This window comes from Rhagoletis zephyria, unplaced genomic scaffold (assembly GCF_001687245.7).
Source record: "Rhagoletis zephyria isolate East Lansing unplaced genomic scaffold, Rhagoletis_zephyria_1.1 Rzeph_scaffold_00095, whole genome shotgun sequence".
In the NCBI taxonomy this organism is placed as follows: domain Eukaryota; kingdom Metazoa; phylum Arthropoda; class Insecta; order Diptera; family Tephritidae; genus Rhagoletis; species Rhagoletis zephyria.
In genome coordinates this window covers 501,911-529,208 of record NW_016157179.1, presented here as the reverse complement: position 1 = coordinate 529,208, position 27,298 = coordinate 501,911, and the positions used below count along the sequence as shown (strand labels likewise).

Genomic DNA, 27,298 nt, shown 5'->3' with positions numbered 1-27,298 from the left:
TGGTTAAATAAATAGGGTATTGTTGTTGGAAGTCTCATAAAGAGAAGCAGGGTTTTCCGATCGAAAAATATTGATTTTTAAGAATTCTATACCATTTCTGGAAAATGATTTTTTATTCTGTCAATTTCCATATAAAATTTTAGAAATTAAAATCATTTTTCACTTAAATGGCTTTCGTAAAATTGGCTGTAAATATCATTTTTTAACAAAAAATATGGGTCTTCTTTTTTCCATTTAGAAAAATCCTAGGGCGGGAGAAAGCTTAACATTTTAAAATTTTGTATCCGCATTTATTTTTGGAGCACCCTAATGTATGTACATACATAAATTTAGTCGCAAACATTTTATGTGCATTAAAACGCTGCATAAATTCGCGCCGAGCAATGCCAGGCAATGACTTTGGCTTACAAGTGCATTTTATGTTGCACATTTTGAAGATTACCCACCGGGATGTTTTTTCTTCTTCATGCATTCCTCTTAGTAAATAATGCAGCAGCAGCAGCGCGCTTATAAATAAGTAATAAATAAAGGCACTCAACTGACGTTACTGCGGCGAGCGTTTGTAAATCCTACTGTGTTGCGCTGCACTTCGTCTACTCCTGTTTTGCTACTTTCCTACTCCCGCGGTTATTTTATGCATTTCCCAGCGCCAAGGATACTCGACTGCTCGCATATTTGATTTAACTTGTTTGACGTATTTGTTTTTCACTGATCCGAAGCTGGTGTTTTTTTTTTCTCCTACCATCATTCGTCGTCTTCGCTGATGTTCCTTTTGTTGTTGCAGCAAACCAATATTCAACGGAAGCAAGCAAAAACACATATGGATTGCTCTGCATACAATGCCAATAAATTTATGCAGCAGGAGTGGCTGGTTTGTTATCCTGGCCATTTCGTTCTTTTTCGCTTTTCTCTACATTTGTTGCTATTCACTGCCTTGCACATCTATCGCTGACGCTGTGTATGCACTGGGCTTGGTTATCCTTTCAGGTTTTATATCGCTATTCACTCATGCTGTACTGCAGGCTATGTCGCCGATGCTTGCTCGCTTTTATCCATTAAGCTCTGTCACACCAACTCTATTTCTCCACTCCCTGGACACGTTTGCAGCCTCAGCGGATGACCGTTGTTTTCCTTTACCCACTTTACTTAGCTTTAGGTCTCTCCACATCGCTGGAAGGAAAAAAATCGAACTTCAAAATGCAAAAATATTGAAACAAANTATTTATTTAGATTTAATTTATGTTGGAGGAAAGCGTGCGGAATATACACGTAATCCTTAAAAATAGCAGAATCTAAGTTTTGTATGGAGCACCTATTTACTTTGTTATGCGTACCGAATAAAGGCATCCACGAAACTTTTAAAAATTTTAACAAATTTTAACGGGTAACCTCCAAGGTTAAGGAAAGAATTTGTTTTAAATCGAAAAAATTTCGAAAGATACAATTTATGTTAAATCTGATAAATTTCGATAAAAATAAGTCATCACTGCAATTATGTAGAGAATTTCTTTCTCTGAAATGTGGTAATTTAATTTGTTCGATTAAGGCATTTGATTTGACGCAGTCAGAGTTTTTGGCGTTGGGTCGCACCAAATTTGTTGGTTTTTTATTAATTAAAAAATTCGAAAAAATACATCCTATTACACAGGTTTACAAAAAAAAAGTTTCTGCATATTGAACCAAACCTATATACCCCTATGTTATTCGACGCCATGAATGCGTCGTACCTGACGTGATGGTGGCTAACAGACCTCGGATTCGCATTCAGCGCGTCGAATAACATAGCGATATGGAGTGTTTGGTTCAATATGCGGAAACTTTTTTTTTTTTGTAAACCTGTGGTATCGGACTAGGCTTAAGAGCTGTGGAATGGCGGACAGTGTTTTNGAAAGTTGCAACTGAATTAGGTAGCAGTTCCCACTCACTGCATATATTCATATGCGCTATAATTANTTAAGAGATTGTTTTTAGAAAATCGATCAGTACGTGTTTTTTGAAAATCAACATATTAAACACTTTAAAATTCTACTTAAAAAAAATTTTAAGTTTTTTCGATTTTATATGAAAAAAAAAAGTTTGGAAAATGCATAATTCAATGGGCCCCCAAAAGTTATGGCCATTTAAAAGTAAGGAATATTTTTTTTTCTCAAAAATCAATATCCCTCAAACGGCTTGACAAAAAAAAATTTTTAAATCAGTGAGCCCCTTCTCAATTGGTACTATAACATAAACAATTCTAAAAAAAATCCGAGAGGCAAAAGCCAAATTGTGTTCGATTTGGGCTGGAATCCCCCATATACATATTTATTTTTCTATTGCAGTAGATATTGTGATGCTAATACGAAGAAATTGAATGAAAAGCAATTGTGTTTTGTGGCTATAAATAGGATTTAGCTTTCCAGCTCAGAGCCGCACTCACTGTGTGTCGCCCCTAACACACAAGCGTGGTCATTGTTGTTGTTAGTTGGAGATAACTTTTTTCTTGCTGCCTTTGTGTCATCTCTCTTCGTCCATAATCGTTGGCCCTAAGCAACCACTAAATGACAGGTGTTGGCTTGAGTAGCTGATGGATAGTTTGAAAAGGGTTGAATTTACAGCGGGAAGCAATGCCTTGCTGCAATTGATTACGCTATTTTTTGCCATTTTCTACAATCCAACAATAATTCTATGGCGATTGTATGAAGCTTATTTTGAAAGTTTCAAGAGGAAGTTTAGGGATTTATGTAGGGAAAGGATATTTTTTCGCTTCCGTAAGGATACAAACGTGACAGATATGTAACTAAAACAAGAGAAAAACAAAATTTTGATTTAGGAAGGACGTTTTTAAGTTTGTACTTAAAAGCTAATTTTTGTTTTTTTCATATTTCGCTTTATTACTCCCATACCGCATTAAGATGATTTTATTTTGGATAAACGAAAATAAGGAGGAAGCAGCGAAAGTGTATGCTAGAACTCCTACCGTCCTGTACCTATTCTCGCGTATTACCGCTTAGTATTTCGTCGGGAGACGGTTTTCTTAAGTAAGCCTTGAAAAAACCTCGATCTATAAGCATCTGAGTTATATGAAACTCTCCGCCGTGAGCGTGGTTTATCCACATTTTCATATTTGGCACTAAGCGGTTTGTCCAGCATCCATAGCTACTTGCGCTCACTGCCTTTCGACAATTCGTCAGAGCTGCTTTCCTGGCATTATTATCTTTCAGTATTAAGGGTAGTGATTCTTACGGTGCTTTCAAAATGATCCCTAGCTCAAAGATCTATTGGTTATATGAATGCTGTACGAAATGCCCAGACCGCATATGTAGGACTTAGTTACAGTAGAGATCTGAGCTACATGATTAGCTACTATCACAACAGTAATACATATACTTAGATATTTTGTCTGGAAAATCTACAATACTTAGGGGCTTTCTTCGAGCCGTTGAGATGTTCCAGAGTAGAGATACCAGTACCGGTCATTTTGCATTCCTTGCCGCCCTATTGGATAGTTGGCGGACGTGGAGAACTACACAAGGGCCTATAGAATCTTTTGCCGAGCTGAATGCATTTTTATATACAAAGGGTGTCTATCATACAGTTTTTATTGTTCGGCCTTGCAGCTTCCTTGAATCTTCAACGAAGTTATTTGGACCGTGGTCTATAATACGCTAAAGGATCTCTCTCATAAAATCAAGCATGCAGAGACTTCGAAAATAAGACGGGTCGGTCAACACACTCTGCACTTTCCATTTATTTAGTAGGAAAATTTCCTTCTTGAATGCATGTGTTGTACATTGCAGTAAAAGTGTCAGTAAAGCGAATTATCGATTTTTACAATGCCTCATTAGGAATACAATCAGATCAACGGCTAAAAAAATCGTTACTTGAACGATTGTTTTTTTTATTTTTTTGTTATTTTTTTTTTTTTGCATAAGTTCAAAACTTGAACTTTTCAAAACAAAAAAATTTATTAAGTTTTCAAATCAAAAACCACATTTTCACATAACTGCATTAAAACTAAGTCACTTTTAAAAATATCTAAATTTTCACATTTCAGGACAAACAACTTCATCTCTCCCGCGGCGTTATTATTTCCAATCAAACGCTGGTACTGCAAGGCATATCGAAAATTTCGCATGGTCAATATTTCTGTCGTGCCACCAACTTACAGGGCAGTGTGTCCAGCAATGAAGTGTACCTCGATGTTAAATGTAAGTAAAGGAAAATTAAAAAAAAAAAAATGTATAAAAATTGGAAGATATTTTGGCGCTCTCATTGATGGTGCCTCCCGCTGTTTCCCTCCTCCATCCTCATAAGCAATAGTTTAAAAATTCCAAAGCATTGCTATCATTTTCAGCTTATCCGTTAAATCACGCATTATTTTATGTTTTACATCCGCCTATACCCTAAAGCTACACATAGTTATTTAATATTCAATTAAATAGGCGCACAGTCTATACATATCTAATTTATGCATCTGCTCAGTCGCCCGCCATCTACTTACACGCATTTCTAACGATTTACATATTTTGCCCACAGACCCGCCCGTATGCCAAGCTGAGTCGACCACCATACGCGCCGCACTCAAACAGACCATCAACATTACGTGCCAAGTGGACTCGAATCCACTTGATAATCTAAATTACAGATGGCATTTCAACAACTCACTGGAGAGGCTCATCGAATTGCCCGCAGCGCAGGCGACAGCACCGGCCACTATGCCGCTACTGCTGTATCCGGATAGCGCAGCTGCTGCGGCTGTAGCTGCTGGAGGTCACACATCCGCCGGATTTTATCAGCGAGGCAAGCGGAAGCATGGTCATGCACAAAAATTTCTGCTTGGTCGGCATGGACGTGTTGCGGCTGCCAGCAGCGTTTTGGACGGCCGATGGTCGTCCAACATACGCTTCGAAGATGCCGACGAACCAATACCGCCCACTCAATATGTCGATGAGTATGATGATGGCGAGTTGATGGACAACAACGACAGCGAGAACGATGAGGATGAACGCGACTTAGTAGAGCAGGAGGAGGAACAGTTGTTGTATGAAGAACAGCATGCAGCGCATGGACCGCACACACAAATGGTATATTCAAATATGATTCATAAAAATCATTTAGATAACCGGCAACAACAACAACAACAACAACAGCATATGTTAGCATGCATATATCAGCAACAAGGCCGCATGGCCGGTGGCGGTGTTGTGGCAGGCGCTGCCCATGAAGTGCTCCCGCATGGCAATCAATTTCAGTTGGCCGAGCGCAAACGTCTAACGGCAGCGCAGCATAAGAAACAACACCACCGCCTAATGGGCGCAGGGCCAATGACTACACAGCCGCCAACGGCGCCACCACTCAATAACGTCTACAGCTATCACATAGATTCGTACGACAGCTTTGGCGCAATCTCGTGCATGGCCAGCAATGAGATGGGGCACAGTGGGCCCTGCTGGTATCACATACAGCCGGCAGGTGAGTGAATAGTAAACGCTGTGAATATTGAATGTACTTAGACGCATATACATATACATAGCGTATTCAGATAAGAATAGTTGTGTGTGTATGTGTGCGCGTGTATTTCTTTAAGCTCGTCGGCGATTTCAAGCATCCGTTGATGGTTACCCCAGCAACGAGTACATGTGTGAGTGTCGGGTTGAATGTCGGGTGCTTGAAGCTTGCCCGGCGACACTCAAGCATAAAGCGTCAACACCATTTGCAATAAAATTTCGTAGTGGGCGGACGTAAACATAGTTGCGTTTTTTTACTCATTTCCAGTAAAATCCAGTAAAAGTTTTTACGAATTTTCATGTTTTGGCGTTTTCGTACGCAAAAACTTGCAAAGTAGGGAAAATTGAGAGAGCGAAAAATGACAGCTGAAGTTGCAAGTTTTTACTGGATTTTACTGGATAAATTTTTACTTGTAAGAATTTGCCAGTACGAAAAACAGCTGATCGCATGTTGCTGTATGAAATTTAAACTAATAAGGAAACTGTTTGTGAATTTTTATTGTGGAAATTTTCAAAACAAACATATTTAAATATAAAATATATCGTTTTATTGGGAATATGCTGCGAATAAACCACCAATTTATCAGATGTTCATGAAACTTGCAAATTATTACTGGAAAAGCGTTCGCGTACTTTTTTCAAATTTTTTCTATGAGAGCGAATTCTTAGAAATAAAGTTACTGGAGAGTTACTGGCAAGTTACTGGATAATTTGTAAAAAAAAACACAACTAATGTCTTCATCGGATGACGATTTTTTGCTACTTGCCACTAAAATCTTTATCTTCCGCGAACTTGCTCATTTTACATATCACAACAAACTAACACACTAATGCTTGTCAACGCTTTGCGCCACTATCAAACAGACCGCTTGTCAAGCGGTCGCGTTGATGGAAAATCAAAAATTTTTGATTTTCCATCAACGCGAGCCGACAACAAGTACGTGTGACACGACGATCTCCGATTGCCTCGGTTGCTGGGGTAACCATCAACGGATGCTTGAAATCGCCGACGAGCTTTAATCAAAGAATATTGAATATACAGAATTCTGTGGAAAAGTGCGCCTATATTATTCGAAAATCCATTACGCCCTAAGATAAGATATTTGGATATGGGTTCGGATATTCGTGTATACTGATAAATCCGGATACCCGGTTAATATTCCTTCTATTTTGTGATGCGTATTTTCTCGTCAATGCATAAAATCCGGGTATTCGTAAATTTTTCTATCCGTGATATTATTGGACTATATTGGAATTCGTATATATGAGTACTTCCTAAGGGTAGTTTTTAAAGCCTAAGGAATTTATTATATGACGCTTTTTACTCAAATGTATATAAAAACTAGTTCCAAGAGTATCTCGGCATTACTTTAAATTCTCGGTGCTTACTAGTAAATCTCTTCTTCATCCTTTAACTCATTTCTTCACCAGCTTTAATACTCGAATTCAAAGTCCCCATACAAAAATATCAGCTTTAATTTCATTACTTTGTTTTTAATTTAAATCAGTTTTTTATTTGATTTAATATCTCAAGTGTGTGTGTATATGTATGTATGTGTGTACTTCCACACTCTCTGCTCATATTATTCACACATGCTACATTATCTTTGCAGTCCTTGTTCGACTGCACTTTGCAGGCATTCATACCACAGTTTCAAAAAAATTCAATTAAAAATTCAGTATTGCTACAATTGGGTAGCAACCTGCTGCTCGCACTTATGCCATGTAGAGCTTTTTTGTGCAAATTAAGTTATGTCAGAACGTCAATTGTGGCTCACACATGCTGTTCATAGGCATAAATACATATAAGTGGCATAGACGTGAGCACACACAATTAAAAATTAATCATTCTCTCACAGCAGTTTTCAAAGCTAACGCGGCGCCAACTCGTACTTAATACATACTCAGACTCCATCGGTAGATTTTTGGCGGTTTTCTCAATATTCCAGTGAGTAATGCCACCCCGAAAAATTCAGCTAATTACCAGAAAGTTTCTCACGGTTGTTTGAGAAATACATGAGAAACGAGATGTTTCAAAGCTAGCCTCGTAAAATCGGAACAGCTTCCAAAAAATACAGAGTTGATTGTACCTCATCATCCCTCAAATAGCTGTGGCTATTCTGATTATAACAGCAAAATCTCTGCGATATTTCAAAACTATCAGAATTAGGGATAGCTACGGCTTTGTGGACCGTACAGACTTCCTCACCCGTCTGTAATTCACATTGGTCCTATTCATCCAATAAGTACTCAGTGAGACGCCTTCAAGGCTTCGTTCATAGCCAGTTCTTTCAACAGTACTGTCGTGGCACCCAGATGACTACAATTAGAAAGTATTCCGAAGTGACTGAAAGGGAGATTCCCTAACTAGCGCATCATGTCAGATACCGATTCGAGTGCAAGTGGTATGGTTGAATCTAAACTAGAGCCAATCCAAAATATTTATGGTCAGATTCGGATTCTTCGGGAAAAATCCTATAAGAATCGGCTAAAATATTTTACTCAACTGAATTTTGTTGGGCAGTATAATATTTAAATTTTGGCGCTTAAAAGTGTTTGGCTGAGCTTCTCCTCCAATTTGTGATAAACGTGTACAATTTTACGCAGCCTCCAAATGGCAAACGGTTTTTGTGAGAACATTTTCAAGGCAGAAATACACTTGGAGGTTTGGCATTGCCTGCCGAAGGGCGCGCGTGTTATAAAGAACTTTTCGGACCAGGGATCGAACTCAGGTGCTATGGAGTGGTAGTACGCAACTGTAACCAATCAGCCACAACGACCGATTACAAAAATTTAAAATAAACCTTATTAGGTTTTTGTTATTTTAGTTCTGCAGATACCTCTTTAACTCCAAAAAAAGAACAATAAAAATTGGAAAATCTTCTTCAAATTAACAACTTTCTACATTTTCTTAAGATTTCTTTGGCCACTGTTTTCTTTGTAGTACAGTTTTTATGATAGTAGATCATAAAGATAATTTTCCAAGCATGAATATTTATTTTAATGCACTCATATACTACATGCATACCGCAAAACTTCACGCGTTCAAACACACTTGCAGACCATCAAATCTCTTGTCTCTTTCATTTATGCTCTGATTCAATTGTGCAAATGTCATCAGTAATTGTTGTGTGTACATACATATCTATGTAAAAATATCTCTTAGGATGATCCTTAAAATAACAAAATTCTAATTTTATATATTATGGAAAACCATCCATATAAATTCATAGTCATCGCCAAATAGGTTCATCATGTTATATTAAACTCCAAACAACGCCATTTATTTGAGTTTTTTTTTGAATAAGTGCAGTCTTGTCTTGAAAAAATACCGAGAACCTCACATACAGGGTACAGTTGTATGATCTTCCTGAGCTCAAAACGTTTTTTTTTTTGGTTTTTTTGAGATTATAATATTTTTGTGTGTTTTTGTGGTATGATTCATGACTAAACTGACAAGTCTGATCAATAACAAACAGTACTTCGTGGGAAAGGCAATTCAAATACGCGTTAAACGATATTGGATTTGATCGGGAAAAAACTTACTGAGATATAGCTTGTCAAGTGCAGAATTTGGCAAATTTTTGCTTCCGCTAAAAATTATTCTAAAATTTTCAGAAATAAACATATTTATTTTGTACGCAGAAAAACATAAGAGGTGTGCCTCGTACAAAATTTAGTTGTTTATAATTCAAGCACCACCCTAATGTATCTCCACACCGGAAAGCATTCAACAAACACTGCAACGGTACTGCAGTGACTTAACTTAGTTAAGTTAAGTTAGTTAAATTTTTCTACTAGCTACTGCGTATATATGTATGTATGTATATATGTGTATTTACTTTTACTTATTTCCATTTTCCACCATATGCAGCAATTGTCTGCAAATTGTTTTCATTTTGCATATTTACAATGGAAAATTCACAGTTTTTGCTGGCATTTTCACAAACTGAGAATACTATTCACCACTTATGGCAGCAACGGCACGCCATGGTTGGCCATGTGGCGGACTATCGCAAGAGAGTGTCATTGTCCTTGTCGTCCTTTTCCTCTTAGTGCTGGCTGATGTTGCTGATGGTTGCTAGGCGAAATTAGCAAGTGATTTGAAAACTATCATTTCGTCTAAAAATTGTTATTGTTGTTATTATTTGCTATTACTGTACTTTCTTTTCCCGGAGATACTTAGAAGTTTATTGCTTTGTTGGTTTTTGCTTTATTTCTGCTTTACATTTCCTTGCCTTCCATGCACTTGAGTCCGAATGAAGAATGTCATGTAATTGTCAAGTGCAATATTCATATGTATGTATTTCTTATTGCCGAACTAACCGCAATTTGGCAATGTCCATAAATTTTTGATTAATCCCTTTTTAGAGATAAATCAATTGTAAGAATTTCTGTTTTAATTTTGCATGAATTTCATTGCAGAAAAACACTTGAAAAATTGAGTTAATCTGTATATTAAAAATAGATTTAAAACTTTAAAAAGTCTCTATACTTGTCAAAATCTCTCGAAATCTGTCGAACCTTCGGTGTATGTGAGAAAACCACGTCTTTTGGTTCCTTTCACGGTTTGTAGCATTCTGCTAGTTCCAGACTCTGAAGCTGTACCTCTCCGAGAACTCTAAGTAGCGCTCCGCTGNTGATGTGAGAAAACCACGTCTTTTGGTTCCTTTCACGGTTTGTAGCATTCTGCTAGTTCCAGACTCTGAAGCTGTACCTCTCCGAGAACTCTAAGTAGCGCTCCGCTGCGTACTGGGCGCATGCATATTATTGGGGTATTCACAAGGGTGTAGTAAATGTCGTATTGTTTTATGTCGTAAACATTTTATGTAGCTAAAGATATATGTAGGGGGTTCGTAAGGTACCATAAAAGTCATATTGTTAAATTTCACACACTTAAACAAGGGTTAGTGGTGGTTTCAAGTCCCTTAAAATTTTATTCAACCTCTACAAAACTTTCTGACGTAATACAATACGACCCTTAGTGAACCCCGTAATTATTTTCAGTGGTTTCCTCCTTTCATCCGTAATAAGTTTCAATTCATGAGCTGCTAACGGATAACGTGCCATCAGCGATTTCACTAATAGTTTAGGTTTCGTACATCCTGTTTCTACAAGAATGTGTCCCTTGCAACGCATCTTCTGCTGGCTTGCAGGTTTGATGTTCCAGCCATTCTTTAATTGCTTGAAAGGTGATTGGCACCTCCCCAAATTTGATTCTTAAAGAACGATGACTTACTAAGAAGCAGGCCCGACGAGACGGAGAGGCCCCTTTGTTATAGGCTTTTATTATACATATATTCCGATTCGTGCTGATTGTTTCTGACTCTATACATTCTAGAAAATTATCACATACTGTTAAATTAATAAAATTTGTGTATAGGGGCCGTGCTTTTTCAGTTTGGGCCCGAATTTTTTCTCGACGGTCCTGCTAAGAAAGATTTCGTTTTATTCCATGTCCCCTTATTGACTGGAACACCAGATTTCTTTGGAACCTTGGAGAACTTTCGTCCTATCCAGTTGAAATGCGCAGAGGAAATAAAGCCCTGACTGTATTCGTCCAAATTTTAGGATATTTTAAAGTCATGTAAAAACCAAATTCCATGAATTCCCTACTAGGCACTAAACTGTAGCTCAGTGGTCTCAGAGATAGCCTTTCCCTTCGATCGTATATGTAGTGAATTTAAAAAAAAAATTTGTATTTCCAAAGTATGGTGATCATTGAACTCATAATTAGCTTTTAGGCGAGTTCCATTTAGAAGATTTGAGACGTTTTCGTCATAAGGGCCGTTTTCTCAATTAAATTTTAAAATGTATCCGCCCGTTAAAAACAAACTTTGTACTTAAAAAGGACATATACAAATTTCAAAGGCCACTTGAGAAAAAAAGCTATATTCTTTATTAGAAAAACTTACAAAAAGACAATCTAAAGAAATTGTTTCATCTAAGTAAGCCGAGTGTATGTACTTAAACGCATCATAGCCATCATTTAATTGATCACAGTTAACCTAGTTTCTTATCTTTTTCTTTCTCCAAAGATCAAAGTTGCTGGATGGCAAACTAGCACTTTTCCCTACTCATCACAACACCCAGTTATCTTTTACGCTTTTTTGCATCAAGCGTTTCGCAACCCTTTTTTTTAAAGCGCCACATATTTATTTTTATATTTGCTATCAACCCAAGGCAAATAAAAACAAATGTGTGTATGCGTAAGTTTCCAAGTGAGGTGTTGTTCACAAAAAAAAGTGAAAACGAAGCAAGCGTACAAGTCAAGCTACCCTTGATAATTAAGACTAACAACTCAAGTGACCACAAGTGTTGGTTTCTAGGGCTTTACAGCTACATATTTTGTAACAGAAGCGAATTGTGTGGGCGGAGTGTATGTAGAGAAGAAGAGTACGAATAAAATAAACAAAAAACAAACACTTTGTAATAAAAACTTTGTGTTACATTGGCTTAGTAAACGCATGCGTGTGTGTGAGTGTGAGTATGTGTGTGTCTAAGCGCGTGTTTGAAAGCGTATTTGCCTAGCTAACAGAACAACACGCCAACGAACTAAGTACATTTTACAACTACGGGAATGCAGCCAGCCGCAGCATGCAAGTAAAATAAAAGAAAGGCGGTAAAATCTAAGTACTTCTCGGTATACCTACGATAACTTTTACTTTGTGGTTTTATATGCACTCGAGTGTAGCCACGCATACATTCCCAGTTGGAAACCGACACCTGACCTTATGCAAGCCACATTACATATGGCTGTCAAGTTAATAGCTTACTGGTCGCTGGCATTTCTTAACAGACATCACTGTCTTCTCGTCAGGCATGGCGACGAGCACCCATTATATTATACGGGCTGGGTTGCTTCTAGATCGAGTGCACCCCGAGACCTCACAAGTCCAATGTGATGCCTGCGCATCTTGCCACATATCTGTTTATACCCTCTAATGGAATTTTACCTAAACTGTTCAAGTTCTCAAAGAAGTGGTCCTCCAGCAATTAGTTACGTTTCCTCCGCATCCGGATTGTGGGGAATAGATTATTCCTTTTTCACATATATAGCTTCTACAGCAATAATTAAGTAAAATTCTAAGTCTGGCGGTCATATGGCCAACGATTCCAGTGAGAAACTGAACAATGGTTGCGGCGAATAGTACATGTGTGCAGATCCGTCCACTTGCTTTCGGTAGCCGCCCTAGCTATTTCCTCAACTCTGAAGACTAAAATTAATTTCTCACGTAGTTGCCTGCATCTTTATTTCGCGAATTACCACCGTATCTCGGGACATATGTAATACATTCACCATATCTGCGGAAGACTTTGGTGGATTCTTCGGCATACTTGCACGCCTGACGAGTTAGTCATTACCATCCCAAAGGAATTGCTTGAAACTTTAGCCAGGAATAATCTGCAGTTATGGGTAGTCTAGAAACCTCTCTCAAAAACAGCTTATGATTCAACGTTCATTTTGGATCGATCTTTAAATACGTATTTTTATTTCGTCATCGCTTAGAATGATACCAAGTTCCCACTCACTTCTGTCGTGAAAGTAAATGTCGAAGCTAAGGTCATAGCCATGGTTTCCGCCCTATATCTCAGAGCGCGCACTTTTCACGCAGATGCCTATAGCTAGAATGTCGTTTGAGACGGGGCCGTACTGGACATGACTTGGAGTCCACCGCCTCCTACCGGCCAACGCGGTATATGTGAGAACAGCTCTAACTACTGCTGTACAGTTCATTCTCCGCTCTTTTCCAAGAAAGTTTAAGAAAATCTCTAAGTGAGAAATAGTTTAGAAACCACATAGAGAGTAACCGCCAGACCATTGGTTTCTGGCCACTTGCCCTTGCTACTTGCTACTCGAAGTAGATGTTAGTTCAATACAAGATCCCATACTACAGGAGATAGCACACCATCCTAAGGAGTACTTCACATAGCCATTTTTCTCTTCCTACTCAATATGTTCTCGATCTTCTAGCTAATATCTCATTCTATGACTCTATCTCATTCCATTTTTCGCAATCGTGGTTTTAAAAGAGCCTCCTCAGAAAGTTAATGTAGTGAGTCCCAGTCACTTATGTGTGGCTTCTCCGATGAGCTATTTTCTTACTTGGTTTTTCTGCTCGCACACTAGCACGTACTCAGTTCTAGGTATGCATGTATATGTATACCTCTTTTGCCATTCTTCGCCATTGCTTGTTGGTGCGGTTACTTTCCTGCTTGTTTTGTCGGTTTCTGATTCAATTTTACTGCTTGTCTATCTACTTGTAAGCTTTTTTGTTTTAATTTCTTTCTTCATTCATGTACTACGTACATACTTTGTTTTTGCTTATCCTTTTCAAGCGCAGTAGCTCTTAAGTTCGCTTAGAGAAATAAAAGTAAAAAAAAAATAATAAACAACAAAAAACCGCAATTGCATGCCGCAAAACAAGGGGGAGGGCGGCAGCAGTCTTTGTTTTTTGCGCTTAACCATTTATGGTTTAAAGTGCAAGGCATCTACTACCGTGTGGCATGCGATGGCAGTGGCATGTGTGGGCAGCAATGTTGCTCAGATGTTCTCAGCCATCACTCGACGTGCTTTTTGTGCCACACTCAAGTGCGCTATTGACCCTAAAAGGCAGTGTGACTTTGGCAACTGCCAAGCAGCGTTGCGCTCAAGTGCGCCTTGGCTTAAACGATGTAGGCGTTTATTTTGTGCGAATTTTTTTGGGCACATATTTGAGTGTCAGCTTACTGCATGATTTAGTTGTGCGCTCGAGCTGCCGATGATTTTGTTGTTATTTAAGGAGAGCAGCAGTTATTAAGGTGTGCCGAGTAAGTGAGTCTAGAGATTTCTGTTTGCATCATTCAATAGTTTTAAAGTTTCAGCTGTACCTTTTTTTATCTTCAACTGCATTTATTTTTAATTTTTCCTTCTCACAGACTTCCCCGAACCAGTGAAGAATTGCACGGCCTACAACGCCACCGCCAACTCCATACAAATCCAGTGCATGCCCGGCTACGATGGCGGCATACCGCAGCACTTTCACGTGCAAGTCAAGGACGAGCTCACCAACCAAATACTCTACAACACCTCTTACAAGTATGCCGATTTCACAGTGAAGCGACTGCCCAGCGATTCGGTCTTCGTGATACGCATCACGGCGGTGAATGCGCATGGTCCCAGCAAATCGGCGTATCGAGTGCGTGAACGCACACTATCGGCGCCACTACTGCGCACAGCTTCCTCTACAGCGGTACTGGTACAACTTACACCACTGCTCGGCGCACTGCTGGGCATTTTCGGTACGGTAGTGCTGATAGCCATCTGCATAGTAATCTTTCTGCGTGTACGTCCGAAAACAACGCGTCGTCCGAATAGTGATACCACTACAACGGATGCGGATAAGGGCAGCGCCGAACCGCTGTCGCGCAATTTGGGCAGTCATTCGAGTTTGGAGGATAAAAATCCGGATGTAGTGCCTCAAGAGGCGAATAGTGAGGACGAATTTCATTTGGAGGAGAAGGCATTCGATCGCTTGAATATGGAATCGCAGCGCATACTCTACACGCCACCGACGCGCATTAGTACGGCATCGCCGCCACCGCCGTCTCTATCGCCCGCGTTTGGCAAGCAGGTGAGTTGAAAGCAAAAAACTTTTCTTTTTGTTTTGCATAAGTAGATACACATATAGAAGGTGTCTTCAGAGCCACTCTAAAGACTTCACATGCCATATATTTGCTCAGAGATCATTTAAAAGTTTATTGTGAAAAAATGCGAAAAAATATTTTTTTTTTCCAAATAATTTCATTTGAGACCTTTTTTAATTACGACTACGATCCACTCAAATGCCTGTCAGCCATGCTTATTCAGCATTTAGTAAAATTTATTGGTCAACCTCACATTCGAACGCACACTCATACACACTTAAAGCGTTTACCACACACATAGTGGTCCTTTAGACATAGCGTTGGCTCAAATCTTCAATCTCTTTGCATATTCATAAGCCAACTGACACGCTTTATATAACCTACATTTGGGATTTTATCTAATTAGTTTTGATGTCAACAATCTTTGGTAAAAGCTTAGAGAAGCCGCATCCTGCACTAGGCAAAAGTTTGTGAAAATCAAATACTAAATACTAAAGTTGCCTTGCATTGTGGCTTTTCGCTTCGGCTTCAACGCCTTAAAGTATGTGCCTAGAATTCTTGTTTAATCTTATTAAACAATCATATGAATGGCCTACCAAAAAGAGACCACAAAGAGAGGAGTAAAAAGTTTTATAAAAGTTTGTAGGCCCTTACAAGCCATGCGAATATGCATGCATTGAATGTGTATAAAATGCCAACGGTGTTTTTGACTGGTTATTTAAAGGAGCAAACAAAATTTTTTTTTTGTTTATTTAATGCTTATTATTTTTACTGAAAGTATAGCCCACTATCTGATTAAGACCATGTAAATAATTAAGAACTTTAAATTTGTACACAAATTTGGAAAATTCGACAAAGTTTTAGAAAATATTTTGGTACGAAGCTTTCTAGCCCTTTGAATTTTAGTATAATGTAAAGTGCACGTTTGAAGTACTTAGGACTTACCGTTGATTTTTTTTTGTGCTGACGTTGTCACCCATTTTCTTCCATACAAAGTATGTTCGACAATTTTTTTATATGGAGTAAAAAGCACAACACCTTCAGCAAAAAAATTATCAAATATTAACGGTAATGCCTAGCTACCTCAACCTACCTTGTTATACTAAAATGGGTTATAAAACTAGTCTGTCTAGATGCATATTTTCAATAAAATGTTCAAAACTTTTGACTTAAATACATAAACAAAAGAAAAAATAGCCAAGAGTTTTTAAAATGACGGGCCCCTTTTATATTTTATCGCTACCGCGGTGCACCGTATGTATGGGATGATGCATCTAGATCTTTTTTTAATCTTTAAATAAAACACTTAAAACAGAATTGTATGTCGGAATCTTTATTATTGCCCTAAAGAATATTCTCTGACATTTACTTCTTAAAAATAATTTCATTCAAATGTTGGCCGCGGACAGAACAAACCAGTTTTGTTTTAAGCGTCTTATTTTAAATTAAAAACCCAAGATCTGCACGGATTACTTTATATCTCCATACTAAGAGAGAGAGCTTAGTAAACTCTACGGCATTCAAGCCAACTAAGCCCTCAGGTTAAAGACGCTGCACAGGGAACTGAAAGTTTTTAGAAAGAATTTAAGGAAAATGTCGGAACATTCGCAGAACTTAAGGATTTACGGAAATATATTGTGATTCAGTAAATCCGCAGAAGTTCGCAATTTGATTCAGGCGAGACGAGTGTTAACGTTCCGATGTTTCTACCGATTCTTAATTTTTTGTAATAATTATCGATACAATTATATTTAAATCAATAAATATTTACCACTATTTCTATAGGTGGATTTACCGAGATTTTTTATCGTTATCGATAGAGGAACTTCGGGTACTGTGGTATAGGATTGTCCTATAATGTGGTATATTCGCCTATCTTCAATTCCAGAAAGTCAACAGCGTCTGTTGTTGCCTCAACATTTGAAGACTTACAAAATTATGAAGTTAACCCAGTTGTGTTTCTTTTAAGTGACAGATTTTCACCGTACAGTATTTTTACTAGTAGTACATATGTATATAATTTAATTTTTTATTTAATTTTTTTCATTTTTGAATATGAAATTTAAGGTTATAAAGCCGTTTCAACTCATTTACTTTCGGTTTACATTTTTATGGAAACACCCATGTATCATAAGGCAATGGTTACGATTCCTCCGAGCTGCGACAATCCACTAAATCAATTTGATTGACTGTCAAAAGTGTGAAATAAATTTCTGCTATAATCGTCATTGTCAGCGTCGATATCCCTTCGCAATCAAAGTGCGTATATATAAGAATCCTGGTGTCATATGTATCTACATAAGTACATACATAAGTATGTATGTGTGTGTTGGTTTTTTATTGAATCTCATCTTTTCTTTGCTGTCATCGTCAGCGCTTTTGTTTTCGGCTTTATAGTTGTTTTTGTTGTAATTTGGTTTTGTTTACTGTCTGCTGTGATGCCAATAATCTGACTTTTTCCGCCCTTTTCCTTTCGACACATCCTGAGCCCCCAATTTCCGTGCATATATCGCATCGAGCTACCTGACCTTTCCTCTTGGTGTATAAATACTACGGCCCTTACTCATAAAAGATAAAGTGGCTTTAAAAAAGGTTTATAAATTGAAAAATGTATTGAAACGTCAATTTAAAAAGCTCCTTAAACCTACTTTATTTTTTATNGAATTCATTTACTTTCGGTTTACATTTTTATGGAAACACCCATGTATCATAAGGCAATGGTTACGGTATTGAAACGTCAATTTAAAAAGCTCCTTAAACCTACTTTATTTTTTATGAATACGGCCATATATTTTTAAACAAAAGTAACACTGGCTACTTCGTCACTTTAAAGAGCCAGATCGACTTTTGTATACAAAAGGAATTTATTATCAAGCGTCATTATTTCACTAGTAATTGCCATTGCCAAGTCCCCAATATAAATTGTGGCAGTCACCTCCTTCATTGGTCACACCATCGCCAGCCGAATTCTTTTACTTTTCTCTCGCTGTACTTGCTACATGCTATTTAGCACTTAACTTGAAGCATGTCTTTGGCCGTATAAAAACGTGTCAGAGCGGAAGTGTGGCGAGAATGCCGGCGTCAAAAACGGCATTGTTAAGGATGGGAAAAATTACGGAAGCGGTAAACAAATCCTTTGTAAGAAATGCGGTTGGACGAAGCACGAACATTCCAAGAAAACATAACAATAATGCTAGAATAGCAAANCGCGTCAAAAACAGCATTGTTAAGGATGGGAAAAATTACGGAAGCGGTAAACAAATCCTTTGTAAGAAATGCGGTTGGCGAAGCACGAACATTCCAAGAAAACATAACAATAATGCTAGAATAGCAAAATAGGCAAGAGCAATGGCAATGGCCCAGTTACGCACGCGAATGATGGTGTTTGCCCTTCTCCACTACCTCGTACACTGCTCTATTGAGACTGCTGTTTAAATAAGTTTAAGTTCTTCTGGTTATGTATATATACGTATATATATACGATTAAATGTATTACACAAACCGCGCGCCGCCTTCTGGATATGCTACATATTTTGGTAACTAACTGAAGCACCCAACATTGACGGCACGCTACTGATTATGATGGTCTGTTAACACACAACGGCATACACACATATGTACTTATAGTATGTTATTTATATAAGGAAAAAATGTGCTCTATTCTAGTTTGACAACCGTCTGTGTTTGTGAACTCATTTGCCAGGATTCAATTATGTTGACAATATTAACAAGAGCAAATATTCGCATTTCCAAATAATTACAAGTGTATTTATACGTACATACTAATATACATGCATAAGTAATTGTTTGTCTGCAGCGAACGGCAATTGTGTCTGTCATTTCGTGCCGAACTCTTAACGAACATTCCTTGGCCAGATACGACACACTTTGGAGAATTTGCTTTGTTTGCTCATAATAAAGCGCACGGCATGCAAAAGCATTATTCTCTTGAAATAGTAAACGAATAGGTATGTATGTATGAAGATTTAAATTAAGTTGGTCGATGCTTCCCATTCTGCTTTTTTTGACCTTAATTAAAGCGCCTTAATTGCGGTTAATTGTTGCAAGTTATTCTGTGACCTATTACAATATGTCTTAATAGTATTTTCGTGTGCGTAGGTGTTTTAATCTTAAATATCCTTGTAGTTGCTTATCGGAGGTATCCTTCTGCCCATCCTGCAATACAATTATAATAATCTGCCTTCATCTGGGATAGTTTGTTTAATTGGGTGNGCGAGTGCCAGCTTTATGAGCCGATAGAACGTGACAACAATTTTTATTTGGCTATTAGGGCGGGTCAATTTTTTGTTTGTACGCACGGATAGCATAAGATGATTCTACGTGTATTTCTAAGCAAATTTGCCAAAGAACCCATGGGTCTAAAATCAGTTTGGAGTTTGTTAAATTGCAAAAATATGTGTCGAAGAAAATGTGGTCAAAGTTTTAAGAAAATGATGAGTGCACAAATTATAACATGTTTTTATAAAAAATTTAAGCACTTCTTTAAGACAAAATTTGAAAAACTCCAAATTGATTTTAGGCTCATGGTTTCTTCGGAAAATTTGCTTAGAAATACACGTAGAATGCTTCTGTGATATACGCGCATAGTCGAAAAAATTGGTCATACAAATTGACCCGCCCTAATGTATATACTTTATATTGTGCCTTGACAAGAAACAAAAATATCGAGGAAAACTTTAAAAAGGTAATACAAAATAGCAAATATAAAATCCACTTGAATACAGCTAAAATGCAAGCGAACACGCTCAATCGATTTTATGTCGCAGTTGTGCAATATTCTTGTGAAAATATGCATACACTTATAAATAGATTCGGAATACGTGTGAGCATTAAATCTATATACACCTAAGACCGTGCCAAAAGGTGTGACCGAACTAGAAAGGAATAGAAAAAGAATTGTCGCAACACAGCTGGAAAAAAAGCTTGTAAAAATGCTTTGTAAGTACATATACTCGCAAATGTTACTCATACGCCATGGCAGCCGAAAACATATCCAACCAAGCACTGCTGCTGAGAAGTAATTAAAGAGCCGCTCGAAAGTGCCAAAATTAAGGGACTAAAAAAAATTGGCTAAAAAGAACGCTTTTTTCATGCTGAGCGTTGGTTTCGTTCTCACAAAAAAAAAAAAACTGAGCTTGTATGTGCTTTTCCTTGATCCGTAGGCTAATACACTTGTCACGCAGTGCTTGCAACTTTTCAAAGTCACTTTTTATGTGCAAATGCTACCAATCCCCTACACACAAATAAAATGAGCAGCTGCGGACTAAGCACACTACCAGGTGTGCGCACAGCAGTTGGACAAATAAATTCGCGTACCCGTGTGCGAATAATAAATAGCAATACAAAGTAAGGCGGGAAGTGTGAGCGCCGTGGTATAGCTTTAGCTGCTTTGAAGAGGCAATGTGTGAGCGCGAAGTTATTTATTTGACTGCCGAAAAATGGGAGGAAAATAGCAGCAGTAAAGTGTGCAAAAAGAAAAAAATGCTGAGAACAAAGCAAAATAGTTTTGACAAAGAGAAAACGACAAACAAAACACAAAACCCAACTGCGACATGTGCCTAACTGAGCATGAAGGAGAGCGAGCTAAAAGGTGGCGCAAAATGCCCAGAAATGATTTCAAAGAAATAAAATTCAGACACAAGCATTTCAGCTTGAAAGAAAAGTGGCGCAAAAGGTATTGAGTCACGGAAAAGCAAAAGAAAAAATATTACTCCTACATGCGAACACACATTCAATAGCTTAAATTGACAGGTGTCGCAGCCGCGCTTTTAACAGCGTCAAGTAAAAAGTTTAGTGACACAAGCGACAAGCACGCAAATGGCCTAAAACAACAAACCGAAATCGAGCAATGTTGCATGCAACAAAAAATAAATAACAAAAAGAAAAAAAGCAAAAGAAGAGCGAAATAAAAAAGCAATTCATCGCAAATAATAAGCAGCTTCTTTGGAAAAATGCCAGCTAACGCTCTGAATTCGAGCAGTACATAGGCTGATTTTTTTAGTTGTTGTTTTTCATCTGCCTGGAAGGTAAATAAATTTATGCACAAATGAAATATTGCAAACAAACTAATAAAAGTGTCAATGTAAAAATTTAATATTGTTATGTTTTGTATGTGAATATGTTTTTATTCATAACTCTGTCAGAAGTGAGCGTAAGTAAAGTACTTAATAATTTATGGGCACACAAGTGAATGAGTGAATAAAGTATTCATAAAGTGAGCATGTGTATTTGGCTGCCAGTTGTAATGTTATCAAAAAGGCATTCAAAGTAAATTCGCATATCACTTGTACTGATTCTCCACTAGGCATTCGAATGGCAGAAAATGTATGTTAAAAAAAAAAACAACATGCGAAAACAGGCATAACGATTATTTTTGTTAACGCATTGGCACGGGTATTTTTTAATGAACTTGGTCATTACAAATTCTGCATTTAATACCTAGTGGAAATTAGCCATTACCCGGGGACGGATGTTATGGAAATTGCTTTTTTTCTGCTAAAGAGATAGAGTATACTCGATTAAGAATGTCCACGATTTAGCTTTCCCAGATTCCATTATATATACACGTTTGATTCTGCCTTTTTATGCCTTTTTTAAGATATTTGTCTTTTCTACCTTTAGAAAGTGATTATAGGAAAAATCCCTTATTCCCGATAATATTAAAGTTTCAAACGTTCCATATTTAAATTGGGTGTCACTTGTATCAACGCACGTTGAGCGCACGTTTAGTACAATCAAGGCTTTTCTTCGCGAGAATCGATTGAAAATGTTGCCAGAAAACTTAAAAATGCGTTTTGTGGTTCAATGCATGATAAAAATATAGTAAGGTAGAACCGCTGAGAGTCACTTTTAAAATTCTTGACGTTTCCAAACAATTTAATTTTTAAATTTACTCACAAACTCCTACACAAATTTTCATTTTCAATCTCAAGCAACAACAATTTCGAACAATTTCAATTTTTTATTTTCACTTTTATATGATTTTAAAATGTTGGCAAACTTCAAAAAAAAATCATGGCCGACAAATTGAGAGAACGGTTCTACCTTGCTATGTTTTTATCATGGTTCAATGTTTCTGCAACTATAGAGATTGAAGTTTTGTAAGTTAAAACTCGAAAGGAGAAAATAGTCAAAGTTTTAAAACAAAAATTTTTCATATAATGAAACTAGTTCATATTTTATGATTATTTTTCGGTTTTTGTCTTTCTTAGGCACTCCGCACATTACGCGCCTAATCTTAGTAGAGTAATCGTTTCGACATGCCGAAACGAATGCATGACGACTCCACTTCTGCATAAGCCCTTGAGGCACACATATACCACACATTATATATTTTCTGGCCGTTCTTTCTCAATGATACACTTCCGCGAATATTTCTGCAGAAAAATATTCCATAAAGGCTTATAGTTTAGTAAAATTAGCACGAATTTTAGCACAAAATCATTAATTCTCAATTATTTCCTATTGAAGTGACAAATAATTTTTATTTCCAACACAAAAAAGTAAACAAATGACGATTTCAAAACAGCAAGCGCCTTAGAATGCTGGGCGCTTCGATTCATGAAGCTTTTATGATTAGGCGAAGACATGATTATGAATTGTAATGTACAGATCATCATTCAAATACATGTGTTCGTAATAAAAGCTTCATACTTTAGTATGCCGAAACGATTACACTGCTATGATTAGGCGCTTAATGTGCGGATTGCCTTAGTGTCTTCTTTTGCCTTTTTTGTGATTTTTAGTGCCTATTCGTGCCTATTTCGCGATTTTATTTTGCCTTTTCCAGCCTATTTCATTATTTTATTTTGCCTTTTTTATAGGTTTTTAGGTCCTAAAAATCCGTTCCAGGGCTTGAACCCAGGCCCTTCGGAGTGGAAGCGCGCACTACTTACCCCTACACCACAGCCTCTAAGAGTCGAGTGATATTTTTGATAATCATTACTGGCATTTTCTTATTAAGATAAAGGAAGGAATAATCAATACATTAATCTTATGAGCGACTTGTTAACCTAAATAAAATTTATAAGTTTTAATAATTCCACCTTCATACTAGAGAATAAGCATGATCCCAGTTGTCGGAATCGTCTCTGTACTTGCAGCAGTTTTTGAAGAAAAACCTCGGTGGTATTTGCCATCGTTAGAGCATTGTTGAAATTGCGCAGTGCGATGTGAAGACGCCGATAAGAACTCCTAACCTCCACTATAGTGACTTTCAGACATCACAATCATGCCAGCTCCCCTAACTTCACAATCATATTCGTTTAGTGTCCCCGGTTTTATTACCTTGATTGCCTGTTCATTGAAAACCACATCCCTAACGAAGAAGGTAGTGACTTTTTCCGGCTGAAATTGTGGTGTTAAACAGCATAATTCTCAGCAGTCGTCTGGGGGAAGGTAATACTGACTGAGCAGCAGGTCCTCCGAGTAGAGACTGTCGCCGGTCACTAATACCATTTTTGCACCATAACCGTAAATGATTATACCATAAACTACTTTATGTAGGCTTTTCTCTCAATTTTCTATAGTACCAAGCCGGCGTGATTTTTTCGGTTTTAGTTCAAAGTCTAAGTTGGCTGGCTTCCCGAGATCTGAGATCGCCCTTTATAGCCGCAACGTGAAAGCAAGTATGCAGCTTTTGCAAGCTAAGGGTCTTTTGAAGCCCTTCCTGAGGAGTTTTACACACCGCACACTCAATATGCTGAGACTTCAATTAAATATTCATAACTCGAAATTGTTTCCTTGTTACTTCCTTTATGTGTAGCTTCCTACTAGACTAGAGATCGATGGGTTGCAATCGGTCTATGCCAGCCCCACCTGGCATAGGTATCGAGCCCTAACCGTTAAATAGATGTAAGCTACATTTTTTTTTAATTTTCTTTTTGAAGCAGAAATGTTCCTAGCGCAACTGGATGCATTTCTGTACCAAAAAGAAAATTAAACAAAAAATTTCGCTAACGTCTTTTTGACGGTTAGGGCTCGACATGTGTACCGTAATTCCCGATTGGTTCCAAAGGCCCTTTTATAGGTTTAGTAAGCCTGATACCCGCCTTTTTGACAATCGTTCTCCATTTAAGTTACTCGCTTATTGCTGACTCGAATTTTACCAAATCTTCTGTACAGTCAACAAAGTAATTCCTCCATAGTTTCATTTTTTGTTACATTGGAATATTCCATTTCTATTATTTTATTTCCATTCATTCGTCTAGTTTCGTGCCTTTAGTCCTTTACTAATTTTGTGATTTGAAATAACGAGCAACGCAACCACCACAATTTGAACTCATTTGCTATGCGAACTGTTCCAAGGAGCATTAGGATTGTTGTCCAGCATATTTTCGCAAGCCAATTTAGTGTGAGTTCGGTTTGTTAGGTCGAAGAGAAACTTAACTTTAACAGCTAATAGCAAAAAAACAAACACACATAAATACATACGCATATGCTAGATACTTACCAAATGGGAGGAGTGAGTATGTTGTAGCTATTGGGGCCACTTTACATAATTTAGTATTTATGAAACTAAAAATGCATTAAAGTTGTAAATATTTACAAACATATATTTTCAGCAGTCAACAAAGTATAAATGTAAATACGTATGTCACAACCTGCTATGCCACAGCTGCTATTGAGGTTATGTTGTATGCCTCAGGGATATAAACTCAATGCAATATTATGAAAGGCATTGAAGTGTAAGTGACCAGCCGGGCGTATGAGTAACATGAAGAAGCACCACTTTAGCGTTGCGTAGCAAGCTCAGGAGCGTAGAATATTTTACCTTTTTGCTTTTAATATTTTTTAGATGCAAAAAATGATAAGTGATGCTTGAAAAGAGGTTTTTAAAGAATAAATTACATATATTTTTCATAATGTTGGAAGGGCGTTTGTATGAATAGGAAAATAGCTGCTAAGTATTAGAAACTCGCCACATAGAAGCACTTAAATACTTAATAAAGTCCATTTTAGGTAGCAACACGTGTGTAAAATTGGTGCTGCATATAAGGATGCTACATATTTACATAAGTAGCACTTAAAAATATTTAATAGCTCGCACATTTCACTTCCACTTATTTATTTATTTATTTATGAGCATACATATTAGATTATCATAATTTACTCATTTCTCCCCTTTTTCTTTTCTTTCTTCCTTTAGTATGGTGAACTTTCGCTCACCACCAATCCCGCCTACAGCCTCTACAATACACCACAACGCGCGCCTGCTGCCCAACGCCCAGTCTATACCGCGCCACCACCACTACTCTCCACACGCACTCCACCCAACATTTACACGCGCATACCCGGTCGCTCTTACCTGCCCGCCTATGAGACGCGCACCTCACCCACCTCCCCCTATGGGTCGACAACCACTTGCACCATGCCACTACTGGGCGGTCAATCGAACGGCTCCTTGCAGACGAATAGCAGCACACAGGGCAGCTGCTCGGGTGGTGTAGGCGCCGCCGGTGTTTGCGGCAGTCTTAATAGCAACGCTAGCAGCGGCATGCATTGTAATACACTACCCCATCCAGGCGCCTTGCAGCATCACGCCTCGATGGCAGCAGCAGTCGCAGCGATGGCTTCAATGGCAACAAATGGTATACCAACCGCGCTCACCTCATCGATGACATCGGGGAATATAAGTCTCGCCGCTACACAAACCCTGCTCACCTCACCGCGCACGCACAATGCAGCCACTGGTGGCGGCATGGGTGCGCTATCGCTAAGTGGCATGAATATGGGCACGGGTGCGGTTGCCGGTGCCGGTGCGGGTGCCGGTTCGGGTGTTGCCATGGATACGACAGCAATGTCGTCCGCTACAACAACGTCAGCCGGCACACCGCTGCTCAACTCATCATCAGCGCTGCTGGGTAGCGGCAACTATGAGACAGTGGGCTCATGAGAATTACCGAAAGAGGACATTAAGTGTCAGTTTGTATGCATCGGTGGGAGCAGTACGTGTACGAGCAACACGGAGCGCACCACAATCGTCTAGTGTGACAATCGCTTGGAAGGGGAGCCGGCAGGAGGAGAAGCTGATGCCAAAATTGGCGCATTGTGTAAAAACTTGTAATTTAAATATTTAGTAAGTGAGTATGTTTATTTTAAGCATTTCGTTTAAAATTTTTTCGCTAAAAAGTTACAAATCAATGCTGAGTTGCGGAATTGAAAATTTCGTTGTATTCGCTTAACGCTACCTAAGGTAAAAGCCGGCAATTTTAATTCAGGCATTTTCAAAAGAAAATATAACAATTTCTAATTTTTACGAATATTTTAAATTAAGAAAAAATAAATGTCTATTTTTGAAATATTTTTTTTTCTACATATACATATAAATTTTCGGCATAGTGGCATGAGTATGTATTGCGATTATATTTTCTGAAAATAGCCTGGGAAGATTTCTAATTTTTAAGTCAAGGTGAACAAAAAACAACAAGACTTCCAAACGAAATAAATCGTGAAGCGCTGGTAGAACTGGCAGCCATGTTGTATGTATGTATTGTAATCCATGTAGGGTAATTCACTTAGAATTAGTTAGTATACGAAATTAGGCTTAAAAAATGAAAAAGTAAAAAATAAGGCATAAAATGAAGTACCTACGCGCAAAACTTAATTAGTTTGTATCATAAGTATATACAAATATGTTACTAAATACAGGGTGAGTCCTTGCAATAGGCACACGACAATTTAACCGGTTTCGGTTAGTTTTCCTTTGCTAATTCAGTGTTTATTATTTTTCTAAGTTCAAATTTTTAAATTTGTACAAAAATTAAGAAAATTCGACGAAGTTGCATCAAAATTTCAAACTTTTTTTATCACAGTGCACATAAAACAAAAATCAATCTGGAAACTTGCCTTTTACATACAAAAATATAATGGGCTACGTAACTAGAAACTAGAATTAAAAAAATCTGAATAAAAAGTTTGAAATTTTGATGAACATATGTTGAGATTCGTCGAATTTCATTAAAAAAATAAAATAAAGAAAAGAAAAGAGGGAAAAACTTGTTAAAATGTCGCGTACCTATTTCTTTTCCCGCCACCGTATATAGCACCGAAAACTTAGACAAAACGTGTGAATCCACACCTCACAGTGATTAATATTGCGCAACATGATCTTTGTGTGCTGTATGTACATATATAAGTATTTCCTCAAAAGCACATGCTTC

The 27,298-nt window shown here is 37.7% G+C and overlaps 1 protein-coding gene across 1 annotated transcript in view; it reads left to right on the top strand.

Moving 5' to 3' along the window:
* LOC108375818 (uncharacterized) overlaps positions 1-26,927 on the top strand; it is a 36,876-nt gene extending 9,949 nt beyond the window's left edge. Inside the window, exons 5-8 of the mRNA XM_017631968.1 lie at positions 4,037-4,190; positions 4,519-5,454; positions 14,409-15,103; positions 25,285-26,927. Of these exons, the coding sequence (XP_017487457.1) occupies positions 4,037-4,190; positions 4,519-5,454; positions 14,409-15,103; positions 25,285-26,031 (2,532 nt within the window). The 3' untranslated portion in view covers positions 26,032-26,927. The remainder of the gene's footprint in view (positions 1-4,036; positions 4,191-4,518; positions 5,455-14,408; positions 15,104-25,284) is intronic.
* The last annotated feature ends 371 nt before the right edge of the window (positions 26,928-27,298 follow it).